The 24,025-nt window shown below is 53.9% G+C and overlaps 1 protein-coding gene across 1 annotated transcript; it reads right to left on the reverse strand.

The window, feature by feature from the left end:
• Positions 1–1,109: 1,109 nt before the first annotated feature.
• Positions 1,110–14,811, reverse strand: FIGNL2 (fidgetin like 2). Its single transcript, XM_025403039.1, has 2 exons — positions 14,648–14,811; positions 1,110–5,639 (listed from the first exon to the last, which is right to left on the reverse strand). Exon 2 carries the CDS (start codon positions 5,626–5,628, stop codon positions 3,670–3,672), a length of 1,959 nt encoding a protein of 652 aa, XP_025258824.1. The 5' UTR covers positions 5,629–5,639; positions 14,648–14,811; the 3' UTR covers positions 1,110–3,669.
• Positions 14,812–24,025: the final 9,214 nt, after the last annotated feature.

Genomic DNA, 24,025 nt, shown 5'->3' on the forward strand with positions numbered 1-24,025 from the left:
TATTCAATGTCTTCTGTGTACCAGATAATTGCACTAGGCGTATGAATATAAAGGCTAATTTGATGTAGTCCCTCACCCCCAGTAGCTTTATCCAGTTGCATTTTTAAATGATCAATATCTGAGCTTTTCCCACCTAGACATGGGCTCCAAGAATAGCAGCTGTGCTTGACCCCTCTGTATCCTCAGTGCCAGGCCCAATGTTGCACACAGTAAGGTGCAAAATAGAGGAGTGGGGCCAGGTGGGTCTGGACCTCCAAGGGCTGAGAGGCTTGTGGTAATGGACTCTGGGGCAGTGCCTTAGAGCCCCCACCTCCAGGCACACTCACATTCGTGTCCTCTTTGCTTTGCAGGGTCTCCCTGGTGCTCACTCTGCCTCCTGTATGTGTGCAGTGAGCCACAGCAGGGAGCCCGGGTGCACCACTCCCCTGTGCTCTTGCGCATGCTCAACAGTCTTGCCTAGAGTATTCAAGGACCTAGGAGTTGTGGGTCCAAATCCCTCATGGGCATCTCTACAGAGCTTTTTCAGCAAGTGTTTCTTCCTAGGTTGTTTAGTCTCCCAGTTTATGATGAGCTGTCACAGATAGAGTTAGGGGACTGATGGATGGGGGGATGGTAGACAAAGGACACCACGTGACCTGAAACACTGGAACTCGGCCATCTCCACACCCCGCCCTCCGCCCACTTTATCTCCACTGAGAACGGAATACAAGTATAACCCTAGCTCTATTCAATGAAGGCTGCTGCAGGTTCTGGATGGCCCCTCCCTCTCTTCAGCACCCCCCTTCCTCCATGCATTCATTCATTCACTCATTCAACAAACATGTGAGCCCTTCCTTGCCCCCCTATTTTGTGGCTCTGGGGATACGATGAGCCTGCCCCAGAGTTGTGTGTCAGAGCTCAGAACGGCAGGAAGGCCCCTTACCCATGGCTTCTCCCCCATAGCCTCAGTGCCCATTCCCGTAGGTACTCGCTGTATCACAGTGAGTCACAGGAGTCCTTGCTCCTTGTTACTAAGGGACTAGGAACACCCCGCCCAGAGCACCGGCAGACCTGGGTGTCCAGACATCTCCCAGAGGGCTCCCACATCCCACTGCTCCCAAGAAATCTTCTGCAAACCACATGTCATCGCTTTAATACTGTGTAATACTTTCTTTTAAAATACAGTCTCTTCTGAGGTAGACAGACCACAACTGCAAAGCATCGTCAGACAGGAGCTAAATACGTCCATGTACAACACGCAGCAAAATGAGGTAGAAATGGTTACAGTGGGAGGAGAGGATCCCAGCCCCAGTCTGGGTAGAGGAAGGGGAGAGCCCAGCTCGGAAGTCACCCTCCCCACTCCCTGCCCCTGGATTCTTTGGTATGCCTCCCCCTCAACATTACCAGAGCTGGACCGGCCCTTCCCCTACCCACCCCAGAGCCCATGAGGTAGGTGCCACTAGGCTGGGGGCAGTCTCCTTGTGCAAAGCTCCCCAAGCCTGGGGAACAGGAGCCTAGTAGAGGAAGCAGTGGGGACTCCACCTCTCAGAGCTCCCTGCCTCTTGAAGGGAAGGCTGGGATCCCACCCCAACTTCCCTGACACCCTCCATCCCCCCACCCCCCTATACATACACACCTGAGAGAGAACCCCTCACTCCATGCTCCCTCCGAGGGTCTTTTGCAGCCTGCAGCTGTGACCCTGCAGCCCACTGCTTCTGAGGCACCAAAGCCCTGCGGGCGGCTGGCTCCAAAGAGGGGGTCAGAAAGCGACAGGGGGTCAGGGGGAAGCAGAGCAGCCTTCCGGTCAGCACTCCTAGGCCAGCACAGGCCCTGGGTGCCAGGGCCCCTGAAAGGTCCCCCACAGACACCCTTCCAGCCAGAAGGGGAGGCAGTAGACTCTAGGAAATGCACAGGCAGGCAGGGAACTGGAAGGGAGACTGAGGTGGGAGAGAGAAAAAGTGGTGGGGCGGGGCGTGCCCCCTGCTTTGGACAAAGATCAGAGTTATGAAATGGGCTGGGGGTGGTGGGAGCAAACTGCTAAAGCCTCATCAAGGTAAAATTGGTGGGAAGGAGAGAAATATGGTTCTCGGTAGGGTTCCAAACCTAGTGGAAAGTTCGGGCAGGACTGAGACTAAGCCCCCAAGGTCAGAGAAAACACCCCTGCCCATCTCCCTCACCCTCTCCCGGCCCTGGAGCTCCAGACCTAGGACTCCGGGGGAAGGGGGGAGACACATTTTCTCACAGAGCCCCCCAAGTAAGGGATGCTCACTCCTTCTCAGAGCCTCCAACAGAGGAGGCTGAGGTCCAGTAGCTGATTTTGTGGCCAGACTGTCTACCCAGATGGAATCCTCCCCAGTCACCGGGGACTTCTGCCAAGGCAGGGCCAGGGGACGTGACCTTTCTGGAGACTTTCTGCTTAGGTCACCTTCCCATTTGGACCCTCCCAGCCTACTTTCTGGGTCTCGGGAACGAATTGGGCAAGCGCAGCCTAACTCTGGATAGCCCTTCACAGAAAACACTCAGCGGAGGGGTTGGGTGGGGCAGGGGGTGGGGAGCGGCAGGAGAGAAATAAAGCCTCCCCTCTCTCAAACCCCACATTCATGCCTAGGCCTCAGACCCTGGGGAGGAAGCCCTTAGGAATACATTCTGCTTCTGACCAGGATTAGCTGGGGTTTCACTGAGGCCTCTGGGTCTTCCTCTCCCCTTCCCCATAAGTCTCATTTTTTGAGTGTCTGGGAGAATGTGCTCCCCTGGATGGAGTGGGAGGGTTGGGGTGGGGGAGAACAGGTGTGAGGGGCACACAGGAGAGCAGCCAAAGTCTAACATTCTTTCTGAGGTCAGTTTCTTCCTGAGTTGTCAAAAGAAAAAGAAAAACAGCAAATTCTACACATTTTACAAAAATAAGCCTAAAATATGAAACAAGCTACATTTCTGGGATCTCCCCTCAAAAACAAACAAAAACTCCCCTTCTTTAGGGTTTTCTTCCTTGATCCCCCTAGACCCTAGGTTTCAGATGGGTACAGGGGTAACCCTCCTCCCCTCCTCCTCAGCCCATGGGCCTCCAGAGCTCCTGCAAAGAGCCACTGCAGTCCAAGTAAGAACAGAAGGCATGGAGAGGCATTAAAGCTCAGGGACCAAAAGGCGAGGGACGCTGGAAAGCCAGGGATGGAGACAGAAGCACAGAGGGTGAGGGAGGGAGAGCTGGGGAGGGAGGGGCAGGAGAGAAACAGGGCCAGCATTGGGGGGAGGGCTGTCAGCGACAAAGCAAAAGGGAGAGAAAACCAAGAGAATGCAGAGAATGGGATGGAGATAGTGAGGGAGAAGGAGGGTGCCATTCAGCTAGCGAGGAGACAAAAGCGTTGTGGCAAGAGAGCAGGAGTTCCTAAGGCCCCGGGTGCCAGCCCATGCCGGATCTGCCCGGTCCGCCGGGCGGAGATGGCGAGCTTCCAGTCCACAATAAATAGGAAAAACCTGAGTACACGGCGCATATGGCATCTATCTGCCTGGCAGAAGCATTTTCCTTACCACGAAAAAAAAAAAAAAAAAATCCACCAGCAGACCCCCTCCTGTCCTCCATCCCACATTCACCACTCTGGCCCCTGCCAGCCAGGTTTAGTCAGCGACATCCCTCCCACGCGGAGGCGGCGGGGACGGAGGGACGGCGGCTCCCGCGGCCTCCACCGCGCGCCGTCAGTGTCCGGAGCCGTACATTTTGTCCCACTCCACGAACGAGTCCAGTTCCTTGGCGGAGGCCCTAGGGCCCATTTTGGACAGCGCTGCCTCCAAGTCCTTGTAGGAGAGGGGGCGCTGCAGCCCCGGGAGGCCCGCCCCGGCCGCCGCCTGCTGGCACAGCTGCCCTAGCTCGCCCCCAGAGAAGCCCTGCGTGCCCTGCACCAGCGCCGCCAGTTCCCGCTCACTGAGCGCGCAGCCCTGCTGGGCCAGCGCCCGCTGCAGGATCTGCCCGCGGGCCGGACTGTCTGGCAGCGCCACGTAGAAGCGGAGAGAGAAGCGCCGGCGGGTCGCCTCGTCTAGAGCCGCGGGCCGCGAGGTGGTGCCCACAACCAGCACGCCGTCAGCCCCCGCGCCGCAGCCCCCGTCCAGGCAAGCTAGGAGCGGCACCTGCAGCGCGCCCCCTGCCGCCGCGCTGTCGTCCCGGGAGGGAAGCAGCGCATCCAGCTCGCTGATGAGGAGTACGGAGGGTGGGCGGCAGCGCGCGGCCGCGAAAGCAGCCTGGAGGAGGCGCGCGCCCTCGGCGGCGCCGGGCGCAGCTAGGGTCGCGCCGCGCAGGCGCAACAGCGTAGCACCCAGCTGCGTGGCGAGGCAGCGGCCCAGCAGCGCTTTGCCCGAGCCCCTCGGCCCGAAGAGCAGGACGGTCCGCGGCGGGCGCAGGCTGCCGGGATAGGCGGGCGGCCTGAGTAGGGGCCACACCAACTCCTCCTCCAGCGCCGCCTTGAGCGCACCCTGGCCCGCCACATCCGCCCACTGTACCGGGGGCCCGCAGTCCACCATCTTGCTCGTCACCAGCTCCAGGGCCCCGGGGTCCACGCCTTTGGGAGGCTCCCCCGACGGCACGGCGAACCCCCCACGAGGAGCCGGGGCCCGCTCCGGGAACTTTTCAAAGGGCTCCAGTTGCGGGCCGTAGACGGGGGAGCCCAGGACCTTGAGGGGGACGCCGGCACCGTACTTGCCTGACGCCTCCACCGCGGCTCCCGGCGGCTTGGCCCGGAACCCGTTGCCCCGACACTCGCCGTTGTCGGCGGCGGGGTAGGAGGCCCCGTCAGCCGCGGGGGCCTTGGGCTCGTAAGCGTACTTGCGGTAGCGGCCCTCGGGCCCCTCGTCGGCGGCCTTGCGCTTCAGCGACAGCCCGGACTCGGCACCCGGCGCGGCCGTGGGGAAGCCATAGGCTGTGGGCGGCGCCGGCGCTGGCAGGGGCGTGGGCGCGGGCAAGCCCGGGGTCAGGTAGGGGGCCGGGGGTGGGCCTGGGGGCGGTGGGAGCGCGCCGTAGCCGGGTTGCGCCGCGTAGCCCCCTGCGGGATAGTTGTACAGCGGCGCTGAGGGCCCGTACCCGGGCGGCGGCGGGGGCTGCAGAAGCGCGGCCGGGGGCGGCGGGGGCAGCGCGGCACCCGTCTGCGCGCAGTAACCCGGCGCCAGGTACCCCCCGCCGTAGCCCGCCGCGTACTCGGGCGCCGCCGACGGGCCCCCGCACGCATTGCCGGCGTAGAGGGGTTCAGGGAGGTTCCCGGCTAAAACCGGGGAGCCGCCTAGGGCCCCGGAACTGCCCCCACTGCCCGACTTGGTTCCTGGGAGGCCCTCGTGGAGTGAGGCCAAAGGGTAGGGTGGCTCCGGCCCTGGCCAGGGCTCGGGGTCCCCTTTGGCGCCGTTGAGGAATGAGGCGTCGCTGTACCCGCCCAGGGCCGGACGCTCGTAGGGAGAGTCCAAGACCCCAGAGTATTTCTCTGCATAGCGCTTTAGGAGGTTGGAGGCAGTGAGGGCGGAGATGTCGTCGTGTGCCCAAGCGTAGTGGCAGCGTTGGCGACCCCCAGGGGGCAACTCCAACTTGTGGGCCGGCGACGGGGTGGTGGAGGAGACATCCAGGTGCTGCTCTGGCCACTGGTTGAGGGGCTGGGCGTGTTCCGGTGTCCAGTGCATCTTCAACAGAGCTGCGGGCAAGAAATAGGAGGGCTGGTGAGGTCTAGCCACCGAGGACCCAGCGGGCCACTGCTAGCCATAGACAGTCCTCCTAGACTGCGGCTTGGACAGGCTGGGCTTCCGGCATCCACCACCTACCGCCCCACTGTCCTGGGGCCCTCCCTCCAGGCACCAAATAAACTCCTTATGTCTCAGGATTAAAGTTGTCTGAAAACGTTTTCCTCAGCACCCAAAGGGGTCTGGAAACGATGTGGCTCGCCCTCACTTCACCTTGTAGGCAATGGTCATTATCTTTGTCCTGGCCACTCCAGCCATGTCCTCTGTAGGACACGTGATCCTTACTTTCTAATGAAGGATCGGACAATGGGTGGGACACCCCAGCCCTCGGAATAGTCACATTCAAGTGAAGCTCGCTCGGTAAGAGATGTTTGTCACCCACCATGTGCTGGCCACTACAGAGGCACCAGGGTTACGTAAAGAGATGTATGAGGCCTGCCCAGAGTCCGCGGCCTAGTGACCCAGAAGTTTGTTATTCCTAAGTGCTCTGTTCACCTCAGCCTTTCCTGAGATTCCAAGACCCCTTCTGGGCCTGAGGTCAGAGATGCTGTCGTGTGTGGCACTGCCTTATCCATGGGAAACCTCAGTGGCTGACCCAGAGCATTCATTTCCTTCCCACTTGGTTTTGGCTTCTGCCTGATGAAGTGAGAGCACGTGGATCCCAGACCCAGCTGCATGTAATGGCTGTGTGCCTGGGGCAGGTGCTGCTACCTGCTTTATTCCCAATAGGTCTCACCACAGTACAAAAATATATAGAACAAATAGGTCATATGCTGGAGAAAACGGGGGAAAGTTATTACACAACAATGCACATCATAGGATGTGGACCATAAATTTGTCTCTGAGCTTCCCAGTAGCCAAATAGGGAGAGGTAATCAGACTCACTGCAAAGTAAAAAAAACACCATTATTCAAAGCAAAAGTGTTCCTGTCTTAGAGATCATAGAACTTTTTTTCGTAGTCCTCAGGAAGACCTGTGAGATGTAATAAACAATGTCCTTCTTGCCATCCATGCTGTAAACACAGCAGAGATGTTCCATGGCTGTTCCTGACACTGTCCCTTAGCACCTCCCAGCATGAGCCAAACACTCTGTTAAAGGGGATCCGGGGCTTGCGGAATGGCTCTACCCAGGCACAGGCCTCCTGTGGGCCAGCCTGATAAAATATCTCAAAGACTAAGAGGCCCATGGCACACCCAGTGACAGCTGGTGCCGATGATGATTTCTCAAAACTAAGCTTCTGATAAGTTTCTTAGCAGGTTCACATATTCTCATAGGTTCAGTATTCTTTCTTTAATGGATTTTTATGGAGCAAATCCCAAATGTTTTGCTAGGCATGGGGGAAGATTGAAAGGTGAACAGGATGGTTCAGCCAGGTAGAGAAGACAGGTAGGTAGACAATGGCCTCTGTGAAGTGAGAAAATAGAGGTATGTGCCAACGGCACTGGGGCTCAGGGCAACTTCCCAAGGAGGTGGTGCCTTTGCTGGACCATGAAAAGTGAGGGATCAAGTCGACCAGACAGGCTAAAGTGAGCAGGGCATCCCAGATCCCAAGAACAGCACCTTCAAAGGTGCAGGGTGCAGTGCCTTCAGAAAGCCAGGGCTGTGCTAGCTCACGTGCCATATTCCCTTCCTCAAGACACTTTACTGCCACCTTCTGGAAAGCTCATAAATTTAGTGTCTGCTGCACTAGAATTGTGAATTGTGCCCTGTTGGAAGTAAGGCTGTTGTGCACAACCTACATAACCATACACTTCGAGTCCGTAGAGAACACCAAGAAATGTTGGGTCACTAGAGCTTTGAAAGTGGGTGTATATAGTAGAAGAGGAAGGTGAAGATAACCACAGCTGGCCTTCCTAGCAGCAGCTTGTTGACAGCACCCCACCCCTGTTGATGCTGTTTACTTAATGTGGCTGTGACTGACATCAATGGGAGAAGACATTTGAAAATAAAGCTATTTACTATCATCCCCACTGCCCTAGGGAAGGCGTGAGCCATAGAAGTATAGCTTAAAAAAGAAGGTAAGTGAGTTCTCGAGGTTGTCCTGCCCCCATTTGAGAGGTGATGCTGGCCGCTGGGCAGAAGGGAGAACAGAGACTAACAGAGCTGAGTGTGTGGTCCTTGGGGGCAGATATGCAGCCCTCCAGCTCTTGCTGAGAAGTATCTCGAAAGATCAGAGGCATTACCTCGTATGAAAGAGGGTAATTTCCTGGAACATCAAAAATCACAAATTGTTCTGGCTGCAGAGTCTTAGGAGGTAACGTCAAAGTTATTGGCTGGGCTCAGTGGCTCATGCCTGTAATCCCAGCACTTTGGGAGGCCGAGGCTGATGGATCCCCTGAGGTCAGAAGTTGAAGACCAGCCTGGCCAACATGGTGAAACCCCATCTGTACTAAAAATACAAAAATTAGCCGGGTGTAATGGTGGGCACCTGTAATCCCAGCTACTCAAGATGCTGAGGCAGGAGAATCTCTTGAACCCGGGAGGCGGAGGTTGCAGTAGATGGCACCACTGCACTCCAGCTTGGGCGACAAGGGCGAGACTCTGCCTCAAAATGAACAAAAGTTACACAAATGCAAGTATTGTGTAAATCTGGTTTTGTTTTTTTTTTTTCTATTTACTATTTTCTGTGCCTTGTTTCCTTACTTAATATGGAAAGAGAGATTTGACCTTGATAGCATTTACCCTGAGCATATTAAACTGGACAAGCTGGGGAAAGAGTGACATCCTCCCCACCAAGGGCACAGACACCATGAAGAAGGCTCAGATCTGGACTTGTCCACACACATCTCCTTTGCCACTGCCAGCCTCTGTGCTCCTAAAGCTATCAGTGATGCCCCTCATTCCCTAGACTTTTGGACCAGGCTCCCTCTCACCAGCCCCTGGCCTGGCCTTCAGCAATCCTCACTGAAACCTCCACCCGCCAGTGAAGATCCTCTGGCCCTGGCCATCACTGAGAACTGCTCCACCTTGGAAACTGGACTCCAGTAAGCCACCTCCAATCCTCCACCCCATCCTCCCAGCTGCATACCCACGATGTCTCCTCTACTCCACGGCTCAGCCCCTCTCGCCCTTCCAGAGAGGGGACCTTGTCCGTGACACTTACCTAGACCACCTGATCTCTATCCTCAATCTTCAGATACTGGCCCTTCCACTCCAGGTAAATTTCCTCCCATTTTAGCCAGGGCAAAAAATGAAGTCATTGGGTACATCTCCCTTACCTCTAGCCCTCTTTTTATGTTTATCTACATCTATATCCATCTTGCACCCAGAAGGCCTCAGGGTCCCTCTGCCCCAGTGCTTGGCCACATCAATTATCCCTCCTAGGTACTGGGTCCCTCCCCACAGTCAGCTTAATTCATTCTCATCTTCAAAATGACCTCTCTTGACCATGGGTTCCCCACTAGCTACCAGCTCATCCCTTTTTCCCTTCTTCATCCTTCTTTAAGGCATCATTGTCTACATGCAGTGACATGGCATCTGCTAGAGATCCTTTCAATAATCTAACAGGGGGCCAGGTATGGTGGCTTACGCCTGTAATCCCAGCACTTTTCAAGGCTGAGGCGGGTGGATCACCTGAGGTCAGGAGTTCAAGACCAGCCTAGCCAACATAGTGACACCGCATCTCTACTAAAAAGAAAAAAAAAAAAAAATTAGCCAGGCGTGGTGGCAGGCGCCTGTAATCCCAGCTACTTGGGAGGCTGAGACAGGAGAATCACTTGAACCTGGGAGGTAGAGGTTGCAATAAGCTGAGATTGTGCCATTGCACTCCAGCCTGGGTGAGAAGAGCGAAACTCCATCTCAAAAAAAAAAAAAATATATATATATATATATATATATATATCGGGGAAGCAGGGCACCAGGTCAGCAACTTCTGCTAAACTTAGTTCCGTAGTGCTACATTTTCCTTTAACCCCTTCCTAGAGAAAGAACTCAGCTGCCCAAGGACCAGCCCCAACCTAAGGGCAGGAAGAGGGCAGAAGTTTGAGAACAGTGGGTAAGGTTGCCTTACCTGCACACAGGCTCAGAATGATGTCTCACGTGTGTCTGAATACACACCAGCATGCATGTGCACACCACCAGGGATGTGTACAGATGTATGCAGCTGCAGGCACATGTGCATATGTTCATGCCTGTGCCTGGCACACACATGTTTAAAGTGCGATCTCACTTAGATGCTTCCTGACAGACCCAGGCCTGCCAGGCCTTGCCTTCCTCCCCTCGCCCACTATAGGTGGAAAATGCTGCCTCCCTGCCCTCGCCCCCCAGGCCAGTTACAGCCCTCTTGCTGTGACACAGAGATCCTGGGCCAGCTACCAGTATGCCTCCTGCAGGAGCCTCAGGAAGGATCTCCCAGGACGGGGACCCCCTGTCTCCTGTCCAGGTTCACAAGTCACACTCCAGTGATCAGTGCTGCTGGAGGGGAGGAAAGGCCTTGAGGACATGGGGAAAGTATAGGCTTTGAGTCCCAGAGACCTAATTTGAATCCAGTCCCAGACACACACTGTGTGACCCTGGGCAAGTTGACCTCAGTGAACCTCAATTTCCCCATTTGTATTTGTTTTTGTTTTTTTTTTTTAAAGTAGAGACAGGGTTTTGCCATGTTGGCCAGGCTGGTCTTAAACTCCTCAAGTGATCTGTCTGCCTCAGCCTCCCAAAGTGCTGGGATTACAGGGTGAGCCAGTGTGCCCAGCCAATTTCTCCGTTTGTTAAAGGGCATAACATATGTCATTCTGAGTGGCTGTGAGGATTTAAAGATAATGTATATAATGGACACAGTCCAGTGTGGGCACAGATTACAAATTCAGAACCCAAGCAGTGCTTCAACCTTGCTGAGTGAACTCAACAAGTAACTTCTCCTTGGGCCAGGGGAAACTTGGTGAACGTTCTGTGAAAAGAGGTTCCTTCCAGTTCTAATATGATGGGCCAGTAGCTCATGCCATTTCCCCAAAACCCAGGCAATGGGTACAGAACCTGTTCTATGTTTTACATCTCTAATGCAGCCCTCCTACCAGCTCTGAGATCAATACTGTTATTGTCATCCCCAGTCTACAGATGAGGAGACTGAGGTACAGAGATTAACGCATCTTCAGGGTCACATGGCTGTTACAGAGTGGAGATAGGACTCAAAGCCCAGGCCCTGAACCACTTGCCTACAAGGGCTCTCTGGCCCAGCCCTTTGTTCTGACAGCCAGAGAAGAGCCTGAGGCCATTCCACACTGCACACCTACACTCACCAACACTCACTTCCTGGGCCTGTGGAAACAGTGGCTGCGCCCCCAAGTGCTGTGTATTTACCTTGCAGACCAGACAGGAGAATTTGTGTCCTCTCCCGGTAAAACGCCCAAGTAGAGCCTCTCTTTCCCTGTGAAAGGCCATCAGATAACCAGACACACCCCTGGGCTGGGCACAAAGTTCCTTATTTGGGTTTTGTGGCTTTCTCAGGTGGTAGCTGGGACTCTGCACAGAGAAAACCCTCTCTCTGAAACTGCCCGGTTTGGGGAGCACAGTCTTGTTCGTGAGGCAACTGTTTCTCTGCAGACCTTGAAGGTGAAGCGCTGCTGTGCACATAGGAAACTGAAACCCCGCTTGACTCTACCAACAGGACGCAGTCCTTCAAACTCACAGGCAATCAATAGTTACGGAAAGAATTACTGGATGGGAGAGTAAAGTCATTCCTAAAACCCCTCCCCTCATTTTTAGGAAGTCTTACAAGGTTCATGAGAGATGATTCAGCCTTCACAGCCGGCCAGAACACTCAGGCACCGATCTTCCCTGTGGTCCTGCTGCCCACGGGTCCTGTGGGTGCCTCTCCCATCCCTGAGGACCGCAGGCTCTCCATGCACAGGGCCCGATGCAGGCAGTAGGTATCCCCCCAGCCCACCCTGGCTTCCTGGGGCAGCAAACACCCTGAGCTGTCACTCTCTGATCATGGCCAAGACACTTAACCTCACTAAGCTCCACTTTCTTCATCTGTCCATTGAGACCATTGGTTTAGATCGGTAGACCTCTAATCTTCCTTTCTCATTAGAAACACTGAAATAAATTTTGTACAGGGTGAGGTAGGAGGAAACCCCAACCCCACAGCATCAACACCCTCCTCCAACCCCCGAAGGAGACCCCTAAGATTCCTTCAGGATCTTCCAGAAATTCTCTGATTCTGGATTCCGTCACCCATGGGGGTGGGAAGGGATTGGACCAAACTGGGCTGGGGGCAGGGTAGGCAAGGAGGGGCAGCTGTGAGTCAGCTCCAGGCTGGTGTGGAGAAGGGGCCATGCCTCTGGGCAAGCCTCCTCTGAGCTCCATTATCTCAGCCTGGAACAAAGAGGCTGGAAGGGAGAATCCCATTGTTGGCCTCCCTTATGGAAATCTCATTAATCTATTCACCAAGGCTCCCACAGGCCTTTTGTCCCAGGCTTTTTGTCTACTGCTTACAACGGGTGCCCCAGGGGGTCTCTGGCTGCCTGGCAGAGCTTGAACAGGACTGTGCCCCTCCTCTAGGCCCTCTTCCTCATGCCAACCCCCCAGTTACTGCAAGGGGAGAGGAGAGGGAGGGGTAACGAGGAGACTCTGGAAGACTGGTCACCTGTCACAGCCCTGGCACCTACCATACAGGAACCTCTTCCCCCAGTTCTGGGCCAGAGAACAGCCTTCAAAACCTGCCTGGGGGCTGCCCTAGAGCTCACAAGGGGCCTAGCATGAGTAGGACTCAACACATGTTTAGGGATGAGCCAGAGGATGCCATGGGGTGGCTGCATGATTCTTCCTTCCATGATACCTTTGGTGTGCCAGCCACTGTGTGCCAGCTATGACTCCCAGCTTGAGAGGCAAACCGGACCACATTGGGACCCATGCCTGCAGACTTGATCAGCTAACAGGGAAGAGAAAATAAAGTGTTTCCTCAGAAAGGAGGGAGGGAGGGAAGGAAAGAGAGGAAAAAAGGAAGGAGGGAAGGGAGAAAAGGAACAGAGGGAGGGAGGAAGGGAGGGAGAGAGGGAAGAGAAGAGAGGAAAAAAGGAATGAAAGAGAATGGGAGGGAGGAAGGAAGAAAAAAGAGGATTGGTCAAAAGACAAAATTTCAGGAGGAATAGGTTCAAGAGATCTATTGTTCAATATGGTGACTAGAGTTAATAAAAGTGTATTGTATACTTGAAGATTACTGAGAGTAGGCCTGGTGCGGTGGCTCATGCCTGTAATCCTGGCACTTTGGGAGGCCGAGGGAGGCGGATCACCTGAGGTCGGGAGTTTGAGACCAGCCTGGCCAACATGGTGAAACTCCATCTCTACTAAAAATACAAAAATTAGCTGGGTGTAGTGGCAGGTGCCTGTAATCCTAGCTACTTGAGAGGTTGAGGCAGGAGAATCGCTTGAACCCGGAAGGTGGAGGTTGCAGTAAGCTGAGATCGTGCCACTGCACTCCAGCCTGGGCAACAGAGCCAGACTCCATCTCAAAAAAAAAAAAAAAAAGAAAGAAAGAAAAAGAAAGAAAGAAAAAAAGAAAATTACTGAGAGTAGATTTTAGGTGTTCTCACCACAAATAAGTATAGGAGGGAATGCATATGTTAATTAGCTCAATGTAGCCATTCCACAATGGATACATATTTCAAAACATCATTTTGTATACCATAAATATACCCATTTTTATTTAAAAAAGTAAATTTTAAAATAAAAATATTGTATTACCCTTTTTTTTTTGAGACAGAGTCTCACACTGTCATGTGGGCTGGAGTGCAGTGGTGTAATCTCAGCTCACTGCAGCCTCCCCCTCCCAGGTTCAAGCGATTCTCCTGCCTCAGCCTCCTGAGTAGCTGGGATTACAGGCGCCCACCACCACGCCCAGCTAACTTTTTGTATTTTTAGTAGAGATGGGGTTTCACCATGTTGGCCAGGCTGGTCTCAAACTCCTGACCTCGTGATTCACCCGCCTTGGCCTCCCAAAGTGCTGGGATTACAGGTGTGAGCCACCGTGCCCAGCCTACCCTGTTTTTTTTTTTTGAGACAGAGTCTCACTCTGTTGCCCAGGCTGGAGTGCAGTGGCGTGATCACAGCTCACCACAGCCTCAACTTCCCAGGCTCAAGCGATCCTCCCACCTCAGCCTCCTTAGTAGTTGGGACCACAGGTGCCAGGTACATGCCACCGAGCCTGGCTAATGTTTGTGTTTGTTTGTTTGTTTGCTTGCTTGCTTTTGTAGAGACAGAGTTTCACCATGTTGTTCAGATTGGCCTCAAACTCCGGGGATCAGGCAGCCTACCCCCTTCAGCCTCCCAAAGTGATTACAGGCGTGAGCACCAACCCCAGCCTGTATTACCCTTAAAACAGAGACAACTGTTGATTTTCTGTGCAAATGAAGAATTACAGGAATAAATATAGTTGACAGATTTTTTTTAAAAAATAAGGTGATATAGCTAAAAAAGAAAAAAGAGGAAAAGAAAGTATGCAGGAGGTTCAGAGACAGCTGAGGTACTTTCTGCTGGGGAGTCAGGAATTCATTTTGCAGCAGTCATGGAGAGCACCACGGCATGGAGGAGACAGCAGGTCCCAGCTAAGAGGTTCCAGGAGAAAGCAAGGAAAGTGCAGAGCTGAGCAGGGAGCGCTGGCACCCACTCCCCACAGCACCTCAGTTAAGCAGGTATTATTTGCAGATAAAACAGTGCCAGACAGATGTGGCTGGCCCCAGGTCACACGATCCTCTGGAGGCGAAGCTGGGACCTGAAAGCAGATCTCCTCCCACTTCCACAGGCTGTGGAAAGGCAAGGATACAAGGCCGGGAGCACCCCCCTGAGCGGGGCATGAGAGCCGAACACTCTCCTTCCCTGTCCCTAAGCTCACTCCTTGGTGGGAGAGGGGATAGAACAGAGGATGAACAGAGGATAGGTGAGCTGTCTGAAGTCTCCTCCCTCTTGTGCACTGATCCCACCCTCTTTCAACAAAGACACTGTTCCCTCAGTTCCCCCTTCTCCTGCCTGATCCATTTCCATCTCTGCTGGGTCATTCTCATCAGCTCGCAAATATGCTGTTATAGTTCCCGTTTTAGGAAAAAAGCCCAAAATACATATACATTTTTGAGACAAGGTCTTGCTCTGTTGCCCAGGCTACATACAGTGCAGTAGTGTGCCCATAGCTCACTGCAGCCTCCACCTCCCAGGTTCAAGCATTCCTCCCACCCCAGTCTCTTGAGCAGCTGGGACTACAGGCACATGCCACCACACCTAGCTAATTTTTTATTTTATTTTATTTTATTTATTTTGAGACAGAGTTTTGCTCTGATGCCCAGACTGGAATGCAGTGTCACGGTCTTGGCTCACCGCAACTTCTGCCTCCTGGATTTAAGTGATTCTCCTGCCTCAGCCTCCTGAGTAGCTGGGATTACAGGTGCCCACCACCACACCCAGCTAATTTTGGCATTTTTAGTAGAGACATGGTTTCTCCATGTTAGCCAGGCTGGTCTTGAACTCCTGACCTCAGGTGATCCACCTGCCTTAGCCTCCCAGAGTGCTGTGATTACAGGCATATGCCACTGTGCCTGGCCCCAAAATAATTTCTGAATCCCCCTTCAGCTACATTCTCTCTCTGCTTGCTTTTACCTTTTCTATGCTACTATTTCCGATTCCTGTCCTTCCATTCGCTCTTGAACCCCTTCCAAGCAGGCATTTATCCCCAACACTCCACTACCTTAGCCTCATAACCACACAGCTGAATCTGATGCTCTGCCCTCCTGTTGCAAAACCAGGGCCCTGTGCTCTCCTGGCTCCTGCTGCCCTCCCCTCCACAGCCTATTTGCTGCCCTCTCATCACCCACTCCCTTCTAAACCCTGCAGACCTGGGGCTCAGTCCTGCGACCTTCTCTTCCCTCTCCATGGTAATTCCTTGCATGATCCCATCCCATCTCCTGGCTTTCACCATCACCTGTGTATTGATGTTTCCTAAACATAGTTCTCCAGCTGAGATTTCTCCCCTGCACTCTGTACTTTATTCAACCTTCTTCCTGACACCTCCACTGGAATATTTAATTGGCATAATTAACATGTCCAAAAATGAAACTCCTGGCTCCCACATCCACAACCTAGCCCTCCTCAGTCTTCCCCATTGCAGGAGGTGGCAGCTGCATCCTTTCTAGTTGCTCAGGCCAGAAACTGCGATATCCTTAACTTCTCTTTCACTCTTCAGAACAGCAAATCAGATTCTTCAATCACTTCTCACCACCTCCAGGGATGCTGTTACCTGGACCACAGCAGCTGCCTCTCTCTCTTTTTTTTTGTTTTGTTTTTCGAGACAGGGTCTCACTTTGCTGCCCAGACTGGAGTGCAGTGGTATGATCATAGCTCACTGCAGCCTCGACCTCCAGGGCTCAAGAGTCTTCCTACCTCAGCCTCCCAAGTAGTTGGGACCACAGGTGTGGTGGGCCACCACACCCAGCTAAATTTTTAAATTTTTCTGTAGAGATGAGGGTCTCACTGTGTTGCCCAGGCTGGTCTTGAACTCCTGGGCTCAAGCAGTCCTCCCTCCTTGGCCTCCAAAGGGCTGGGATTCCAGGCGTGAGCCACCATGCCCGGCCTCACTTCCATCTCACTTCCCCCTTTCTACATTGTTCTCTCTTTTCTTAAAACAGTTGCCAATGTAACTCTTGAAAGCATATTCCATAAGTCGTTCTTCCACCAAAAACTTCCGGTGATTCCCATCTGACTCAGAATAAAAGCCAAAGTCCTCTCATTGGTATACAGGGTCCTCATGGTCAGCTTCCATTACCTCTCGGCCTCACCTGCTACCACTGCCCTTCCTCCCTCCCTTCCACACCCTGGCCTCCTCGCCGCTCCTCCCACCAAGCTGCCTCCCACCTCAGCACCCCTGCCTCTGCCCTGCCTGGAACACACCTTCCCTGGGCTCACACCCTTCCTAGCGTCAGGTCTCTGCTCAGCTGTTGCCTTGGCAGACACTGTCCCCTTCAACCTGATGTTCCCTGCAACACTCATCCATCAGATTATGGAACAACAGGTTGAAGGGGCCAATCCTATTTGTTGCTTTATTGTTTGTGTACCCACTAGAAAGTTCATGAGAGTGGGGACTTTGTTTTGTTCACTGTTATATCCCAAGCACCTAGGACAGTGCCTGGCACAGAGTAAGTTCTCAATAGACTACAGGATGGATGGACAGACAGATGGACAGATGGATGGATGGATGAATGAATGGATGGATAGATGGATGGATGGATGGATGGATGGATGGATGGATGGATGGATGGACAAATGAACAGACAGACGGATGGATGGATCGATGGATGGATGAGCCCAGAGTCTTGAAATGGCCTCTGTGTCCAAATAAAGAAAGCAATCGGGGTGACTAAATTTAAGTCCACATGTGATGGTGAGGGTGGCAAGGGGTGACGCCAGGGAATCACCTCAGGAATGGATAGGGGAGGGGAGTCCAGAAGGGGAGTTTGTATCTGTGAACACCAGAGGAAAGTGTCCAGTCCCCGAAGGCACCCAGCGCAGCCCCACAGAGACTCCACATGGCCTCCTTCTCTTTAAGTCTCTCTCCTTCTGTTACCCCCACCCCATTGGGCCTCTGTGGGAGAGGACAAAAGGGGTGCTGGAATTCCCATCAAAGGCCTCTGGACACATGGTAAAGAGATCAGGGCCCTCGGGATCCTGCTTCCTGGAGGTGTGGATGCTGCCCCGCCAGTCTGGCTCCTCTCTGGGGTGGGAGGTGTGGTGAGGGGTATGCTCTGGCCCTGGTCTCCTCGTCTGTCAAATGCCACACAGCAGGAGGTCGGCCTGGGAGAAGCTGGCCAAGTGGCCCCCATCTGGGTTCTGTGTGCGCGTGCACACACTGGCGGGAGGGGACAGCACAGAAATCCCTGCCTGTGTCCACGGTCAGGGCCACAGCCAAGCTGTGACCATCTGTTGTTGTTCTGAGAGGCCAAGCCAGGGGCCCAGCACCCCTGAGGAATAAACTTTCCCTTTCACCCAGCCTTCTAGTGTTTGCAAAGAACTTTCATAGTTATCCGTCGTTTTTGTCCTCACAATGTCCCTGCCAGATGGGCATTATTCTTCCCATTTTATAGAAGAGGAAATGGAGACTCAAGTGTGGAAAGAGATTCTCCCAAGGTCATACAAGCTGTAAGAGGGGAAGTGGGACTCAGCCCATGTGTCAGCAGCTGCCTACCCCAGCCTAGAGGCGGTGAGGCTCTCCAAGGTGCCTCAAAGCGCCAGGCTTCATTTCAAGCTCAAAATAAGCAGATCTCCAGGGCCAGGCTCTCAGGCACAGCCTCCCACCCATCCCGTGGCTCAGCTCCTGCCCAACCCTCCCCCACCACCCCCTTTTCCAGGAAGCCTTCTTGGACTGACATCCCCAAGGAAGTTCCTTAGATGCCTCAAAGTCCAGAGCTCCCTACAGCCACTTCTTTCCCACTGTGGCTGCCATGCTGTCCCTGAATGTTTATCTCCTCTGTGGTCCAGGACCTCTTGAGGGCAGCCCAGTCACCCAAAGGAACAGATGATTCTCTTAACTGCCGATGGCCCACACTGCATTTCCCTTCGAGGCAGCCCAGCAACCTGGGGAAGGAACACAGTGTGGTGAGAAGAGTCCTGCCCAAGGCCACCAGCCAAAAGGGGACAGAATTGGCACTTGCACCCAAGGACTTTGCTTCAGCCCTGAACACAGCCTCTAATCCTGTACTGTCCAATGACAGCCCCTAGCCCCATGTAACTATTTAAATTTGCAGTCATTAAAATTTATAAAATAAAAATTTTACTTCCTCAGCGGTACTAGCCACATTCCATATGTTCAACAGCCACATGAGGAAGTGGCCACCATAGTAGACATCACAGACCCAGAACCTTTCCACCACCACAAAAAGTTCTGTCAGATGGAGCTGCTCTATCTTGAGCTTCCATGGAGTCCTGCTTCTTAAGGTCTTCAGGTAGACTTCCTTCGGATTTAGATTCTTTTTTTTGTTGTTTTCTTTTTTTAAGACAGAGTTTCATTCTTGTGACCCAGGCTGGAGTGCAGTGGCGTGATCTCCGTTCATTGCAACCTGCACCTCCTGGATTCAAGTGATTGATTCTCCTGCCTCAGCCTCCCGAGTAGCTGGGATTACAGGGGTGCTCCACCATACCTGGCTAATTTTTGTATTTTTAGTAGATTTTATCTAAATTTTGTATTTCCAGGCTGGGTGAAAGGGAAAGTTTATTCCTCAAGGGTGCTGCCTGGCCTGGCCTCTCAGAACAACAGTTTTTGTATTTTGTATTTTTAGTAGGGTTTCACCATGTTAGCCATGCTGGTCTCGAACTCCTGACCTGGCGATCCACCTACCTCGGCCTCCCAAAGTGCTGGGATTACAGGAGTGAGCCCTGCAGACTTCTTTCCCTAGGATTCCCAGGCAGTTTTACAGCTACCCTGGGCTTTCCGTAGAACCAGGGGAGGGAGGATGGGCTAGCTGAGTCAACTCCCTCCGCCCCAGCCCCGCCTGTCTGCCCTGCCTCAGGAGAGGAAGGACAGGCTGAAGAGGAGAGGAAGGTAGGACAGGGCACTTTGTCATCTGGCCTTTGGGCCTCACTGCCCTCCCCCATCAGTTGCTCAACACCCCTCCCCCACCCCGCCCACCATCCTCATCCTCATCCAATCCCAAGGACAGATGGGGCCAGCAGAGAGGGAGAAACATGACCACAGTGAAAGCACTCTCAAGTGGTAACACAGTCCTGGGGTCACAGCTGTGTCCCCAGAGGCCTGGTCAGTCTCTCATGTCCGGCCTTGATGTCTGGCCAGACCTGGGCTAAAGTGAGTCTCACTTAGTAGGGGGCGGATACTTCGGAATCCTAAGGAGAGATGGAGGAATCTGTTGGTGCCAGATTATTCCAGCAGACACACCCCAGTTAGAAATGCAGTCATTCTTGTGGTCGCTCATCCATCCATCCATTCAACACACATTGATTAAGCCCCCACCATGTCATGATGTAATAGGAGGACGTAGAGGTGGGCAGTGGACTCCCTAACTGGATTGACCAGGTAGGGACATGACTGGTGGGCTTAATCCTTGTCCCAGGCTAGATGAAGGTCCTTTGTCTCTGCCCAGTGGTCTGAGCAGGGTGGACACCTCCAGCCCCCTCCCCTCAGGCACATAGGCGGGCGGGTGGGTGTGCAGACACACACGCTCCCAGCTGCTGCCAGAAACCCCCCTCCTGTGGTCTCTCTGGCCAATCACAGCACTGAGGAGTAAGTCCCACTGTCCGGTGGCCCCCAGGGAGTGTATTAGCACATTTGAACCGCTCAACCTGCAACTGACAAAGCCTGGGGCCTTGGGAGGGGACACAGCAGGAGGGGTGGGGGCCTGTGGGGAGCTCTCCTCCCCTCTGCCTCTCATGGGGAAGCTCAGGACTAGATTAAGCATTCTGGGGGCACAGAGGAATTTGGGGGCCCCAGCTCCAGCCGTGAATAAGCGATCCATAAAATCCCAATTTACACACTCACTGATCAAACAGCCCATCTACTACCCCAGGAGGTTGGGGGTGGCTCCTGGGCCTCCCCTGCTCTCAAAGAAGGTCCAGGGGAGCTGGGAACTGGACACAGGACACAGGCTCCCAGTGTTTTCCCTGCAGACTCAGTCCCATTCCCAATCCCCCTGAGGGGCATCCATGCCAAGGGCGTGGGGCCTGCCGGTACCCCCAGTGAGCTGGCTGCCTTGGGATGGGCTGGGGGGCTGCCTCAGTCAGGCAGCCATCTTTGTCCACCCTCTATGAATAACAGCTCCTTTTTTCTCTTGTGTTGCCCTGGGGCCGCCAGGCCTGACTCCAACCTCATCAGAGCTGCTAATCACTTTTCCAGCTCTCCTCTCCTCCCCGCCCCCTTCTTCCCAATAGTCCCTCCACGTTTTCTCTGGACCCTCCGCCAGGAGCTGCCCTGGGATGCTCAGAGCGCCTTCCTTCCACAGTCTCATCTCACCCCAAAGCTAGGCAATATCCAGGAACACAAGGGGCTCCAGGCTGGTACTGTGTCCCCAGCCCATCTTCTGGGAGACAGCAGGTAGAGAGAAATAGCCTTGTTATTACCCTAGTCCCTGCCACCAAAGAAAACACAATGCGTCTCCCTCTTGCCTAGGTGTTGTTTGCTCCCCTTGGTTAGGCTGCCTGCAATTTCACCAAGAGAACACCATTTTGGTTAACAAGGATTCTCTTTTAAACCAAATGGAACCTCTGGGAGGCTCCAGGCTGTCAGCCAGTCACACCTCCAGGAGGATTAGCAAGGCTGATTCTCCTTCTCCCTCCCTCCTGCTCAAGGTGAGCTGCATGGGCCATTAGAAGTGTTCATGGAAGCCGGGGAAAGCGAGTCTTTGGGGCTGGGAATTGCCCACCACACCGCACCCCACTTCTCACTACACGTGAGCTATGTTGGAACAGGTCAGAGACGGATGTCAGCTCCTGGGCCCTGGGGGAAGAAAGGAGTAAGGGCTGCCCTGTCTGTGCTTCCCAGAGGCCACTGCACACTGGGCTGGGGGCTGGATCTCAATTGTCTCATTCAGTCCCCTCAGCAGACTGGTGGGAGGATTGTGGTGTGAGCCTGTACTATGGTGAGACACACCCCTTCCCTTCTCCCCTTTCTCCACTTCACTGGCTGCTGCAGGTACCCCACCCCAATAGAGTCTGGACCCATTAGTAACCTGGTTAAGGCAGATGTCTGAAGGGCGCCCTGAAAGACTGACCCATGGCTTGCAGGGGTCTCTGAGCCCACTCTAGCAAGCCCTTCCTCCCTCCCATGACTCAGGCATTGCAGGGCGTGAGCACTGGCCTCAGAGTCAGCCTCTGAGATGTGGGACAATGTCTTGATCTGTTTCCTCCATTGTGAAATGGGAGGTGGAGAGGCAGCATCCCCCTCACAGGCTGGCCTGAGGGCAGTGAAGGAGAGGTGGAACTTTCCTGACTAGCTGGAGGGGCCACCTGTGCAGGACCCGGGGCAGGCTCCAACTCGCTTCTAGAGACTGGCTAGGTGCAGTGGCCTGGGAAAGAGGTAGGGGCTGCTCTCCAGGCCCAGAAGGACCCCACTGATTTGACAGAGGACTCCAAAGAGAGAACACAATCCTGGAGCTGCCTGCAGGGCCCCAGAAGAGCACTGCCTTGCAGGAGTGAGTTCCCTGTCCTGCCCTGACCAGCTGACCATCGCTGAAAATGCAGTCCCTAGCCACAGCTTCCCAGGATGTCCTCGCCTGACCCCTGGCTGCTCTGAGCTGTGTCCTGGGACATCTGTCACCAGCCTCTCCTCTGCTCATAGAGGGAGGAGCACCAGGACCCTCCCATGACCCTCCCAGCCCACCCTCTGCCACTTAGAAACTGCCAGGCAGGTCTCATGTTCCTGCTTCAGGTCCCTCTTGACAGCCCACTGTGCCCAGACGTAACTTCATCTTGAGCCACATTCTTCACTGTCCCCGGAAATCTTAAGAGGAGATATAGGAATCTAGGTGAGAATCTTAGGACTCTCTGGGAGGGTCCACAGAGACCTCAGACTCAACACGCCCAGGGAAAATATCTCCACTTCCTCTCTCCAGATTCCATCTCTTCAGCTAGGCTGGAAACCTAGGATCCCCCGTGTCTGTCTCTCCAGCCTCCACTCATCTAGCGGGTCATGAAGTCAGGTTAACACTCTCTCTCTAAAACAACCCACAGCTCTCATGTTCCCCACAACAGCTGGCCCCACCTCTGAACTCTGTCTCTGTTCTCTGCTCTCCTAATCCTTCTTCTGTATAGATGCTAGGATGGTCTTTATGTCTAAAACAGAATCAGCCTCCTACCAAGCACAGAGACGAGATGCTAAACCCTTCAGCCTGGCACCAGAGGTGGATGCATCTGTCCTTCCTTCCAGCTTCAGGCCCCTTCCAGCTCCTCCAGTCATATCAGCCCATTCTTTCTGAGGCTGTTCCTGTCTCCCTCTTTGGTGCCCCAAACCATGTCCTGGGCATTTCTGCCCTTGCACTCCAATGCCCAATTTAGAGGTGACATCACTTGTTAACTGGGTTCCCATTCCCTCCGCTGCTCAGTCAGCCCGTCTGCGAGCCCTGGTGCAAGCAGCTCTCCAGCCCTTTCTGCAGCTCTCTCTCTACCCTGACCTGCCCCTTCCCAAAGTCCCCTCCCTCAGAAAACACTCCCTGATACACAGTGGTAGAAAGAGCAGGGCCACTGGGAACGAGGATGACCTGGCTTTTTTTTTTTTTTTTGAGACGGAGTCTCGCTGTGTCTCCCAGGCTGGAGTGCAGTGGCGTGATCTCGGCTCACTGCAAGCTCCGCCTCCCGGGTTCACGCCATTCTCCCGCCTCAGCCTCCCAAGTAGCTGAGACTACAGGCGCCTGCCACCACGCCCGGCTAGTTTTTTGTATTTTTAGTAGAGACGGGGTTTCACCATGTTAGCCAGGATAGTCTCGATCTCCTGACCTCGTGATCCACCCGCCTCGGCCTCCCAAAGTGCTGGAATTACAGGCTTGAGCCACCGCGCCCGGCCTGACCTGGACTTTTTAATGATCGTCATGACTTTTTGTCAGCAATTATTTTTTAAAAAGATGACTTGCTTTTTCATTGAGGAACAGGGATTTGCAGTTATCTCTGCGCTTTGTCCTGTCTGGAGTCAGTTCCCCTCCCTGAGGCTCTGTTTCTTGCACACAATGCAGCCTTGCACCTGTGCACTCAGTGCACTGAGGAGAGGGCGCAGGTGCTCGGTGGAGACCACTGTGGGCTGTCGTCTGTCCACTTGGGGCGCCCCTGTGATCTGGGGCTGGCAAGGTCCTTCCAGTGCCTGTTTCCTCTTGGGTCTGCATCTGGGGTTCCTCTTTGCTTGGGACTTGGCCCTGCATGGGCGTGAGATGGAGGATGAGGCCAGAGCTCTTCACCACTTTCAGACTTAGGCCCCTTTCGCAGTCTGCAAAACTTGTGACCTGTTCTCGAAAATACTTTCTCAATGAATAAAAGAAAAATACATGGGACTACAAAGGGAATTAATAACATTGGCTGGGCATGGTGGTTCACACCTGTAATCCCAGCACCTTGGGAGGCTGAAGCAGGCGCATCATCTGAGGTTGGCAGTTCAAGACCAGCCTGACCAACATGGCGAAACCCTGTCTCTACTAAAAATACAAAATTAGTCGGGTGTGGTGGCACTTGCCTGTAATCCCAGCTACTTGGGAGGCTGAGGCAGGAGAATTGCTTGAACCCAGGAGGAAGAGGTTGCGGTGAGCCGAGATCACACCATTGAACTCCAGCCTGGGCAACAGAGCAAAACTCCATCTCAAACAAAAACATTGGAATACAGTTATCTGCAGAACTCCTCAGGGTCATGGACCACAGGGCTCAGCCCAAGAGCCTAGA

This window comes from Theropithecus gelada, chromosome 11 (assembly GCF_003255815.1).
Source record: "Theropithecus gelada isolate Dixy chromosome 11, Tgel_1.0, whole genome shotgun sequence".
Lineage (NCBI taxonomy): Eukaryota > Metazoa > Chordata > Mammalia > Primates > Cercopithecidae > Theropithecus > Theropithecus gelada.

Bases quoted from the DNA above. Each gene is read 5' to 3' on its own strand.
- FIGNL2 (XM_025403039.1), bottom strand. From the start codon at position 5,628: ATGCACTGGACACCGGAACACGCCCAGCCCCTCAACCAGTGGCCAGAG.